At 38.2% G+C, this 13366-nt stretch overlaps 1 protein-coding gene across 1 annotated transcript in view; it reads left to right on the forward strand.

Moving 5' to 3' along the window:
- ZW10 (zw10 kinetochore protein) overlaps positions 1 to 13366 on the forward strand; it is a 30483-nt gene extending 17117 nt beyond the window's left edge. Inside the window, 8 exon segments of the mRNA XM_025465483.3 lie at positions 325 to 507; positions 3816 to 4054; positions 6553 to 6624; positions 7250 to 7419; positions 8265 to 8395; positions 9293 to 9424; positions 10226 to 10428; positions 12757 to 13366. Of these exon segments, the coding sequence (XP_025321268.3) occupies positions 325 to 507; positions 3816 to 4054; positions 6553 to 6624; positions 7250 to 7419; positions 8265 to 8395; positions 9293 to 9424; positions 10226 to 10428; positions 12757 to 12877 (1251 nt within the window). The 3' untranslated portion in view covers positions 12878 to 13366.

Consider the following 13366-nt stretch of genomic DNA (forward strand, 5'->3'; position numbering starts at 1 on the left):
TATCAACTATTGTAGCTACTGTGTGACACTTTACTTTTTTGCTTCTTTTAGCATTTCCTTGAACACTAAAATAAGTGTATTTATTTTAGAGATCTTTGCACTTTTATTAAGTAGAATCAGAAGTTCATATTGAAGATAGTATTCCTAATGGATTTTGGGCCAGAAGAATACCTAATATATGTATACCTGCTAACTGCTGGTCTGTTGTAAAACTTAAATGCCTACCTGGTCCCTGTTAGTTTTTTTGTGTTGGGTTTGAAATTCCAATACTGAAATGGAATATGTGTATATAATTCTTTCTTTTTTCCCCCTTGTCTCTCTCAGATCATACAGTCCACTGAAGAATTTGAAAATGCCCTAAAAGAGATGAGGTTTTTAAAAGGAGATACTACGGATTTGCTGAAATATGCCCGCAACATCAATTCTCATTTTGCTAACAAGAAATGTCAGGATGTGATCGTGGCAGCTAGAAACCTAATGACCTCTGAAATTCACAACACTGTGAAGGTACTGGGGCTTATCACGTATTATGTTGTGTTTAGGAGCCGCGTGCATTTTTGAGACAAATTTGGTAGAGTGGAAGAGAGTATGACAATTGCTGAGCTCAGTGAGAGAAGTTACTCATCTTGCAACGGGTAGTTCTCTCATCTTTCAAGGGGTCCTGATAGCTGCCTCTTCCCTAGGTTACTGTGAGGCCCAGATAAGAGAGTGTACACGAAAGCATAGTATACACTGAAAAACAAGTAAATATCATAGATTCCTGTTGTTGAAATTAACTTTATTACTTGAGTTTTTAATCCACAATTTTGTGACAGATGTAATTTGGCTTCTGAGTCCAGAGATTATACATTGCTGTAAAAATGTTGACTTCATCTCTTAGGCTAGCGGAGGCACTAGTTTTTTTGTTGTTGTTGTTTTAAGATCTTATATATTTATTCATGAGAGACAGAGATAGTAGAGACATAGGCAAAGGGAGAAGCAGGCTCCCTGCAGGGAGCCTGATGTGGGACTCGATCCCAGGTCTCCAGGATCACGCCCTTGGCTGAAGGTGGCACTAAACCGCTGAGCCACCCGGGCTGCCCTCGATGTATTTTCTATTTTTTTTTCAAGTTTTACATATATCAAATAATATTTGGTAAGTGTAAGGTATTACTTAAAGTAAAATGTAAACTAAGGTAGTCTCTTAATAGAACATTTCTCAGCTCTTTTTCTCATGTCACAGTCATAGGGATGAAGCTCTTCCCTTTGTCCCTTCTTTTTTTTTCTTTTTCCCCCTTTGTCCCTTCTTTTGCGATATTCCCTTGGAGGTGCCCTGTTACTGTGTCCACCTAACAAAATAGTTCATCAGCCATTTGAGAGGCACAGGTTTGAACACATTTTGAGGTATTTTGAATAATTAAGGAGCTGTAATCCACTCAGTACCAGCAACTGTGCTGTGGGGTTTTATTTATTTTTACATAAATATCATTTGATTATGTAATTATCCTGCACAAAATCCAGGGGTTTCCCTGGATTTAGAAAAAGAGTAGCCTGACTGTAGCCTCCAAGGCCTTGTAGGGTTTGTCCCACCATTCCTCTCTACCCCATCTCCCATTGCATTCTTCTTCAGTTACTCTGCTGCACACACTTGGGACTCATTGCTGTTCCCTGAATTGACTCAGCCCACTTGGTTGCAGAACCTTTGAATCTCTTGTTCCCTCTTGTTGGAACATGTTTACCTGTATGACTAGGGGTATGACTGTTCCCCTTCCTGGCAATTCTTTTTAAAATTGTGACCTCCTCCTATTCCTATGCCCTTTTTTCCTTGCTTTTATTTTTCTTTGAATCTCTTATTATTTATTGTTTCTTTCTCTTTGGAAAATAAGCTCCACGTGGGCTCTTTTTTTCTTCCCCACTGTTTTGTCTACTGTCGTATCTCCCCGGTACCAAGAGAATACTGGTACATAGTACTATGTACTTAGTGCTCAGTAAATATCTGGTAAATGAGTTCATATATGACCCACTTTCCTGTCTCATGACTTTTTGATGTAAATAGGATTGTTACTGGATTGCTCTGTGGCCCTGGGCCAAATCTTTTAACCTTTTGGACCTCATTTTCCTTTTCTGTAATGTGACAGAATTGAACGAGACAATCTCTGAGCTCCCTATACTCAACTAGCTCTGACACTGTGACTGCATTTTCCTAAGAACTCAAATCCTAATAGTAGCTTTCTCTAGGTCAGGGTTTCTCGGTAGTGGCACTGTTGACATTTGGGACTAGGTAATTCTTTGCTGTTGGTTGGGGTGGGGGGGCTCTTTTGTAGGATGCTTAGTAGTATACCTAACCTTTACCCACTAGATGCCAGTAGCACCTCTCCCAGTGGTGACAATGAAAAATATCTCCAGACATTGCCAGATGTCCTCCAGAGGGCAAAATTGTTCCTGTTTGAGAACCACTGCTCTGGATTTGATCCTGGTTCTTTCTGTTGGCATTTAGGCCCTGGGATTAGATCTTCTCCATTGCCCAGCTTTGAAAAGATCCTCTTCCTTTTTCTAAAAACCATTTTCAGCTAAATGGCCTTTCATGGTTTTCTTCTAAATTCCCTCTAAACCATTCCTTGTGTATAGCCACTATTTTCCCCTAAGATCTAAAGCTACGTTTTGTTGTGGGTCTTGTTTTGACATTTTAACCTGACAGGCAGCAGATTAGATCTTACATGCTTCCATCACGGGTTCCCTCACCTTCCTTAAGAAGTCACTTAATTGGGTCACGTGTATTTTGGGCCCACTCTTTTTCAGACAAACATTAGCATTTTTTAAATCACCTCTATAATGTTTTCCTTCTACTCTCTTAGCCATAAATTTGACTGCCAACCCTGAGACATTTGTATTGTCACTTAAACTTTTATTTTATTTTATTTTATTTTTTTTACTTAAACTTCTTAATAGCCCTTTGAAGTAGGTTTTATTATATCATTTTATAGATCAGGAAGGCAAATTTGGTGACATAACCATTTTTTTAGAACTTGGAGCTTTTTCTGTTAGAAACGTGGTGGGGAGTCCAGCATGTGCAGAACAGGACTGCTGCTCTTGCAGCAGAGCCTGCTGTTCCCACCTGCTTAATCTCTTTTTTTTTCCTTGGCCCTTCTGGTATGTTTGGAAAATGAGGTTTGAAGACCATTATTGTAGGACAATTTCTTCACTTTACTATGAGAAAATTGAGGACTAGAGAAATTAAGTGACTTTGTTAAAAGTCAGATTTAAAAATATCACTGATGTTTGCAGCCTAGCAGCCTGGTGTTCTTTCAGGGTCTTGATACATCTAGGAATTTCCGTTCTGTATAAATGTAAGGGAAGCTTTTTCGGTTTTGATTTGAAGTTCTGTTTTGTTTAGGGGACGATATGCTAGCCTGAATGGGTTATTTTTTAGACTGAACCAACACACGTTCCTGGTAGGAAATAATGTGTTTAATGACCACAGGACACACAATTATACTTGTCTGCAATAATTTCATAGTCTGGCCCGAGAAAGATGATTTCTGGAGGTCCTTTCATTTACCTGAAATCTTGGGCCAGTTTCCACCATTATGAAGAATACACAGAAGAAATGGAAGAATGCCATAGTAAAGGGGATTCTTTATTTACTTATGACATGCTCTCACCCAAGATTGAGCAGTCATTAAAATCATTTCCGTATTTATTCAAATCTTTTGATTGTTCTGTAGAGCCACAGCTGGGTCATCATGCAGGCCACCAGCATCTTATCCTTTCTGTATATTTGCCTTTGCATTATTCTCAGGACAATACATTTTCTGTGTTTTGTGTTTGAATCTTAGATTACTCCTGATTATAAGATAAATGTGCCAGCCTTACCCTGTCCTGAGAAGGATGAGAAGCCACAAGTACAGAATATGTCCAAAACTCAGTTTAATGAGGTGGTGAATTTAGAGCCTGAAAATACATTGGACCAACATTCCTTTTCTTTGCCCACGTGCCGTATCAGTGAATCTGTGAAGCAGTTAATGGAACTTGCCTACCAGACTTTAGTAGAGGCAACAACCAGCAGTGATCAGTGGTAAGCGTTCTGAAAACGGCAGTGACTGGTTTAAATGTATACCGAACCTAGACATTTATTAAGAAAATTAGTTGGAATTCTTTGGGTTTTCTTATCCTAACATTAGTTAGTATTTTTTTTTCCTAGAAAAACAGTGCAGCACACTGATACATACTGATAATTAACTTTTATTTACAGTAGCATGTACTTCTCACAGCATATGTTTAAAATGGAAACGTGTATGGATGATGAGTGGAGTTTCTTTAACATTAAAGTTAATCTCTTTTTTTTTTTACAAAAAGCTCTTTTAATTTTTGTTTGACTTTTACTTTTTATATGAGTTGAATGATGTTATATGAGAAGGCACACGTAAAGAAGTTAGAATACCACCTCGAAAATGATCAATACTTAAATGTTTATTTTATTATTACCGGTGGCGGTGGTAATAATGGTTATTACACCATCTACTCCAGTCTGCCCCGGCCTTTTAGCTTAGAATTCATTTTACCTTTTGAAAAACAGATCCTAATTATACTTAATTTACATTTTTTTTTATTTTAAAACTTTTTTTTTAATTAATTAATTTATTTATGATAGTCACAGAGAGAGAGAGAGAGAGAGAGAGAGAGAGGCAGAGACACAGGCAGAGGGAGAAGCAGGCTTCATGCACCGGGAGCCCGATGTGGGATTCGATCCCAGGTCTCTAGGATTGCGCCCTGGGCCAAAGGCAGGCGCTAAACCGCTGCGCCACCCAGGGATCCCCTTAATTTACATTTTAAAAAAGATTATATTTATTTATTCATGAGAGATACAGAGAAAGGCAGAGAGACACAGGCAGAGGGAGAAGCAGGCTCTTCAAGGGGGGCCCTATGCGGGATTCGATCCCAGGACCTCAGGATCACAACCTGAGCTGAAGGCAGATGCTCAACCGCTGAGCCATCCAGGTGCCCCTACATTTTTGTTTTTAATGCAATAATAGTTTGTTGGAAGGCCAAAGGTAGAAGGAAAAGCATGGAATGTTCTGGAGATCTGATTTTACCCTTTTAGGATGATTTCTCTTAATCTACACTATATTCAGGTACCTCCAACTCTAGTCCACATCTCGTCTGAATCTCTTTTTGCTTTGTGAGCACCTCTCCTACTCTTAGAATTGAGAAGATGTAGAGCAGACAGACGGACAAAAGTCTCTCTAGTTTGAATCTGTGGGTAGCAGTTCTTTACTTTTCATCCTCACAGGAGAGAACAGTCCCACCTGGACCTGACTTAACCACATTGCATCTCAGGTGGGCTTCCAGAGCTTTCATTTCGATCTCTACCTGCAAACAAACCCCTTTATTTTATTCTGCACTAGAAAGAATATATTTACCAAGATATTTCCATGACTTCAGTGAATTGTTGTGTTCACAAGTCCATCCAATTTTAAATATAAGTAGGAAGAAAAATACATGTAAAAAGTATATACTCCTTTGGCAAAATAAATTTAAGAGTAACTGTTATTTCACCTGATATATGTTAGACCAGAAGTTAGAAATACAAGGCAGTATTTCCTCCATTTTTTGGTAACACAGAACACCAAACAGTCGTTTTGTGTACTATGTATCTATATGCATTCTTTCCTCCAAAACAAATAGTTTTTACCAGGACAGACAAACACAGGCATGTTATAACTCACTTCCCTATTACCAAACCTTGTATAGCAACACGTGCAGCAAAAATAAAATGAAATAATTTCATCAGGTATCTTAGTAATCAGGTAGTAACAGTGTTTTGGGATCTAGTAACCATGAGTTGCTTTTCTAAATATTTGTGGAATTCCTGTGACTTATTCAAGGTACATACATAGTTTAAGATATTCCTATGTGAAAAAAAAAAAAGATATTCCTTTGTGGAAGTAAGCTGTACAAACCGTATATTTGCTCTGAGTGCATTTTAATAATAATATTCAGGTGTTCTAAGGCCAGATTTAAAGGGCAAAAAATTTTGAGGTTAGATCCTATCCTAGAAATGTTGATTCATCTCCTTGCATTGGGGGAAGAAGGAGAAAAGGTGAAAGCTGAAAGTCAGACTGATTCTAAAAGAACCAAGTGAATGCCTTTATTGATACCTTGCCCTTTGCAGAGTGCGTCAGTGAGCAGGTGACATTTGCTTGAGGCTTAGCTCCATTTGTTACTGAAGGGATACTCTGGGTATTGGCAGAACACAAATTGATAATGGGAAAGAGGCTTTGGGCTAATGCTGCTGTGCTTAAAATTATTAGTAGATCCAGGTTTTTAGAACTGCAGTCTAGTTAGCAAATACTGGTGGAGAATATTTTTCTACCTAGATTAAGGGTGTTTTCAGCACTGACCAAGGCAGTGTTCTCTTAAACCGTAGTTTAATTAGTGCACATTAGTTGATAACTAAGTTAGTTATCAACTAATGTGCACCGAGTTTGACCTTTTTTTCTCATTGTCAGTATCCTTATGCATTTCTTTTTTTTTTTTCCCTTATGCATTTCTGTTGAAACTTTTTTCCTTCAGTGCTGTTCAACTTTTCTACTCCGTGAGGAACATCTTCCATTTGTTCCATGATGTTGTGCCAACATATCACAAGTAAGTGATATGTGTTTGATTTCTGTATGATATGATGTGTCTAAAATGTAAGTTGGGTTAAAACCACCAATTTTATATTCCCACCAAAAATATTTGGGTTACTGAAATTCACAATGAACTGGAATAAACCACTAAAAAACCACATGTTTAAAGAATATTGGTTATTAAAGTCTAAACATCAATATAGTTTAAAATTTCCCAGGTGACTCTGATCTGCAGCCAATTTGGAAGCTAGTGAATTAGAAGAGTTGAGTGCCTGGTTGTGTAAGTGAAAAAGGGAATTTGGAGGAAGAGGAAGTGAGTCCCCACTTCCACAGACTTGTCAGCCTTAGATTTGAAGGGAATTACTGTGTACCACTCTGCTAGGTTTGCATACATAGAGTCAGACACATGAACATCTGGGTTCCCTTGCTCTTTCTTTTTTGTTAATCTGGAATAGTATTTCAGGACCTGGTTGCACTCAGAACAGCCTCACACTGCCTGGGATGGGAGTGATGAGACTGTATCTCGTCATATATTTGTACAGGAGACAGTTGTTAAAGCCTCTAAGTATATTAAAAGAGAAGTAACTTTTCATCCACCTCAGCTTCAACAATTTGTGATTTCTTTCTTCCTTTTCACCTAGGGAAAACCTTCAAACACTGCCCCAGTTGGCTGCCATTCACCACAACAACTGTATGTATATTGCTCACCACTTGCTGACCCTGGGGCATCAGTTCAGATCACGTCTGGCCCCCATTCTTTGTGATGGCACCGCTACTTTTGTGGATCTTGTACCCAGCTTCAGGAGACTTGGTAACGCATACCTTAAATTGAGGAAAACATACTGATTATGCAGCTTTTCTGCCTAGTATCTTTGTAATTTGTGAGTTAGGCAGGTAGAAGTTAGGCGGTGGTCCTGAGGTATATTGGAAAGTGGGAGAGCATTCAGTTTGCAACTGTTCCCATTTATTTAATTTTATAAAGTGAATGTAGTCTTTGTGGAAGTATTACTTTTTCATGACATGGTTTCATGGTACATTAGAGATCCAAGCTGCATTGCTGGTGCACAGTGAATTCACCAAATCAGAGTCTTGTCAGCAGAATAACACGTAATGAGATTTGTATTGTGATAAATTCTGTTAGCATTGTCGGTAAGAGCTTACTAATGTCAGGGCTTGTTCTTTTGCAAAACCTTAGGGTAGCTCTCCATTCTACTACCTAGCTTTACTTGGGATTATTAAAAATCAAAAGAAATGAAGTGTGGGATGAATCAATATGTTTACTATAATGATAGCCTAAGAAAAGCAGAGAACGTATATGATTCACTTAGCTTTTTATTTCATGACTTTTCCCTTAGGTGGCATAGATATATCAGAAAAATAAGTAGCTGCTTCTGAATAAGTAATGTTTCTTATCTGACCCTGTACAGACTATTGGGAAAGACTTATTATCCTGAGAGTGGGCTTGGAGGGACTGGCTAATGTATTAGAAGTGATTATTTCTAGCAACCTTAAAACAGCTTTATGATGTCATCTGGCAAGCAGTTTCAAATAAGCAGAATAATGTATGATTCATGCTTGTCTCCCATCTTCCACCCTGGATTTGTAGTGTGTAATTGAATAACTTTTAGAATTCTTTATTCTACTTCCCCACCATAGGGACAGAGTGTTTTTTGGCTCAAATGAGGGCACAGAAGGGAGAACTCCTGGAAAGATTATCAAGTGCTAGAAACTTTTCCAACATGGATGACGAAGAGAATTATTCTGCAGCAAGTAAAGCAGTCCGGCAGGTGGGCAGCTGCTTTCAGCTCTGAAATTTGTGCTCTTTCTCTAGATAATCTCCCCCTTGTGTTTTAAGCAGCAAAGAATATGTAGCTCACTTGATTCACCACAACCCCCATCAGAAAATACGGATACCTTTTACAGTCACGTTTACAGTCTTCCCTTTCCTTGTCCCACCAAGCCAACAGGAAGCTATCTTTCTACCCACCCAATAACGTGACTAGTTATTAATAAGTCTGTCATAGCAAGGTTTTGATCCATAGACTTGAGTTTGAGAAATTTGAAATACTAGCTTTTATTTCCGTGTCCCTTTCTCCTATATGATTTGTCGTGGTTCTTTCTGTTTTGTGTTTTTCTTTTTAATGAGCACATGGTTTTTATTTATTGATTGATATTTTTTATTGAAGTGAAAACTACATACAGTATTATATTGATTTCAGGTCTACAGTATAGTAAGTTCACAATTCTGTACATTTTTCAATGCTCGTGATTTATCTTTTTTAAAAAAAGATTTTATTTATTTATTCATGACAGACACACAGAGAGAGAGAGGCAGAGACATAGACAGAGGGAGAAGCAGGCTCCGTGCAGGGAGCCTGATGTGGGACTCGATCCTGGGTCTCCAGGATCATGACCTGGGCTGAAGACAGACGCTTAACTGCTGAGCCACCCAGGCGTCCATATGATTTATCTTCTTATAGTGGTTTCCCGTTCTCAGGATAAATGTACATTTCATCCAGCAGGGATATTACCAGAGTCATATATTCAAGAAGCTCATACTTTTGATGACTTTACCTCACCTTCATATAATGCCTCTTTTCCCATACACGCGTGATAAATGTGAATGTAAAAAATAGAGTTGCAACAGTCTCTCTTTCACATCAACAGCTATATTCTCCTGACAGGTACTACACCAGCTGAAGAGACTTGGAATCGTGTGGCAGGATGTCCTGCCAGTGAATATATATTGCAAGGCTATGGGGACTTTACTCAATACGGCAATTTCTGAGATCATTGGCAGAATCACTGCTCTAGAGGTAAAGGCCATTAGGTGCTTCACCAGACTTGGGATGGCAGTTCTTGCCTCCGATTGTTGCTTTACTAAGAAAATGATGTTGAAATCTCATTTCTAGTCAACACAGATGGTAGAAGAAATTGCTCATGTTTTATGTCTAACTCATTATACTGTTATTTTTTTTTTCAGTTTCGTCTTAATTCTGTTTTGCTAGAGACTTGCTAATTTCTATCTTTTATACTTAAATAAGAAAGTAGGATTATACTGCTTTTCCCTTTAGCATCTGTGTGAATTATGAAGGAGGAGTCTGGAAACTGGGTAGGCCCTACATGTAAGGTAGAAAGTCCTATATTTATTTAATTTGCAAGTGCATGAAATTTTGTGGTAAAGTGAAGTGCAGCCTGGTGCAGGTACTTTTGTAACACACTGTTGCAGTTGGGATTTTAAATGTGAGCCAATGTGCAGGTTGCCTGGACTCTGCCAACTGATGTCTCTAAAGCATAGATTGGTTAAGTCCTTGTTTATAAAAATATCCCCTGCTTTGCAGCAAGTGGTGCAGCATTCTGCTGGAGAAATGGGCTCTTTCATGCAGACAAACTAAATTATTGACAATCTGTTGAAACATATTTTGTGTCATTCTAGCTTTAGGAGTATTGTCAGAAAGCTGCTGATACCTTCTTATGTCTCTTAAGGTGTACTAAATTGGTTGGAAAACATGTTGCTGTAGCTGACCCCTTGGAGAGCATGCACCAGAGATTTGCCCTTTCCTTACTGGTGAGCTGGCCCAATTCTTTTCTTTTGTGTTCCCTCTCTGCAAAACCAGGACATCTCTACTGAAGATGGTGATAGATTGTATTCCTTATGCAAAACAGTGATGGATGAGGGACCCCACGTATTCGCACCTCTGTCTGAAGAAAGCAAGAACACGAAATACCAAGAAGAAGTTCCAGTCTATGTGTCAAAATGGATGCCATTCAAAGAATTGATGATGATGTTACAAGCCAGCCTGCAAGAAATTGGGGATCGGTGGGTATAACCCTTTTTATAGGGGATTATCACTCACATGCGCTCTCTTTCTCTCTCTCTTTCTCTCTCTCTGTGTCTCTCCAAAGATAGCTACAAAGTATTAATGCCATTGATAGGAGTACTTTTCTCTGTTTCTTAATTTTGCTTAGGAAAGAGTTTCATATTGAGTAGCAGTAGTTGAGGCCTTTGCATGGCCTGTAATAGTGTAGATTTCATTACCACTTTCCCATATTTGATAACATAAAGGCTTCTTTTTCATGTTATTTTGGTCTTGAGCATATTGTTCTGACACACTGCACCAATGATCTTACATTTGTAAGAAGTACAACCTTCTGACACCTGGATGGAAATTGTTGCCTGTTTTAACCCAACAGTGGATCCATTTTAATATTGGCTTTGATTTGTTAACACAAAAGTGACTTTTATTTGTACGGAATAGTCAGCATCAAACCACTGTTTGATCGACCAGCAGTACTTCTGTAGGGAGTACAGTGGCTTTAGAGATTAAGCATCATACACATAGAGAGGATTCATCTTTTCTTAAATAAAGTGCCTGATATTTTTCTCCGACACCAGAGACCATCAGTTAATGTTGCCATGTGCAGTAGTTGTATGCTTTATTGCATCATACTTAGTGTGCAGAGCTCATTGATGCTGCACAGAAAAGATAAGATATGGGTTAGTTACACATTTATGGATGCTCCCATTATTGTCTGGTAAATTGTTGATGAGTATGCATACTTTGCAGAGGAAACTCCCTGAGTAGGCCTTAAGGTCCTTCTCCGTCCTTACAGCTACTTGTCTGCCTGCTTTGGCTTGCTTTATTACTTTATTAAAGATGCTCCAGTGCATTAGCGCAGTCTCCACAGATGTGTCTGAGTTGTTCTCAGCATATGTTGTCCATCTTAAAAAATGAAAATGAGATTTCTGCCTGAAAAAAAAAATCACATCAAAATACTTGCAATTACATTAGTACAAAATTTGATTTATTTATTTGTTATTTACAAGTCCTTAGTGGGTAATAAGATGTCTTTAGGTAAGACTCCAGAGGCAGCAGATAAGACATTTTCTTTCTGCAGTTATAAAGGACATTGCTGCAGCCTCGTAATCATTAATTCTTTTTTGTGAGAACAGTTATAGTACTAGTGTATCTTAGCTTCTTGGTTTCTGCCTCTAAGGAATTCAGTAAACACAGAGATCTCAGTAAACATAGGGGTGGTAACTAATGGGGAAAATTTTTTACTGAAGAAGCTACCTCCAGTTGTGTAGTTTAAGTGTTTTAACATTATAAAAATATACATATGAAGGAATATAGTATATATACATAATCTACTTACAGTTTAAAGAAAACCAGTAGTGTTTGTGTACCTATTACCTAATGTAAGAAAGATAATACCTGTCCTGTGAAGACTCCCGTATTCCCCTCTCCAGATGTTTCTCACCAAACAGCCACAAACAGTCTTGAATTTTGTGGTACTTCTCTCCTTTCCTTTCTTTATAGTTTCACCACACTTTCACATATCCGTGAACAATATAGTTTAGACTTGCTCGTGTTTGAACTTTCTATAAATGGAATTTTCTATCACCTGCTTCTTTTGTTCAATATTTTGTTTTTGAAGATCACTCATGCTAGTACGCAGAGCTGTAGTTTGTTTTCACTGTTGTATCATATTCTATTTTACAGATATTTCATTATTTATCCTGTTGCTTGACAGTTTCACTAATTTTTGGTATTATCAGATGCTAAAATTTTTGCTAGTTAGTGTGAAATGGTAGTTCCTTGTCATTGTAATTTATATTTCCCTAAATTCTAATGATATTGAACATCTTTTTACTGATCATTTATTTTTCTTCTATTGTAAAATGCCTGTTCGTGGTTTTTGCCCTTTATCCAATGGGGTTGTTTGTGATTTCATTATTGATTCTTGGGAATTTACTGTGTATTTTTTATACCAGTCTTTTGTTGGTTAAAGTTTGTTGCCTGTGGCTCATTTTTAAAAATAGTTACTGATCCCAAGATTCCATGTAACCATATGAGGATGTGGCCATAATTCTCAAGTTCAAACAGGACTTAGTATAGAATAAGAGGGAATAGTCTTATCTTCCCAACCTGATCTCTTCATCTAACTGTGCTGATACCAGGATGCCTCCAAGAAGCAGAAGAAGTTAAAGAGATAGAGTAGTAGAGCCATCAAGAAGGAGAAGGATGCCAGGATTTGTTTTACTTTTATTTAAGACAAATAAGCATTTGGGAACAGATAAGCAGTTTTAAAATCTTGCTTATACAGAGACATAAGAGGAAATAGAATTTTATCTTTTATTTTGCAGGTGGGCTGATGGAAAGGGGCCCTTGGCAGCTGCATTCTCTTCCAGTGAAGTAAAAGCTTTAATTCGTGCCTTGTTCCAGAACACAGAAAGAAGAGCAGCTGCCCTTGCTAAGATTAAATAGCTGTATCTTCCTAAGAAAGCCATGTCTTGACTGTGTGGATTCCTCTCTTGGCATAATTATCCCTTAAAGACTTCTTGGAATCATCTGCTAGTTTCGGTGAACCGGTTTATCATGGAAGTTTGATTTCACCTAAGAACGCCTTACCTTCTGGCTTGTATGAGGCTTTGTTGAAGAACTGGATGTTAAGATGAGCTGTCAAGCAAAACACCCCAATTTGTTGTTTTTCTGGCCATCATCCCTTGATAAGAAAGTATAGGGTAGCACTATTTCATGTTGCTCTGGGCCTTCTGGGAACTGACTCCATTGCAGATGGAGGCCCTGGCCTCAGATCGACAAATTCAGGGAATCCCAAGAGATTGGGGCAGGTGGAGAACTTGTGAGCAGATGGGAGATCTATTTTGGGGGATAGGGGAACTGTATTTGTCCTTGCTGGATTAAGGAGACTTCCTTTAATATTTCTTTCCAATAAATAATGCTTTTCAGAGTTAA

The sequence above is a fragment of the Canis lupus genome, chromosome 5, assembly GCF_003254725.2.
Source record: "Canis lupus dingo isolate Sandy chromosome 5, ASM325472v2, whole genome shotgun sequence".
NCBI lineage: Eukaryota > Metazoa > Chordata > Mammalia > Carnivora > Canidae > Canis > Canis lupus.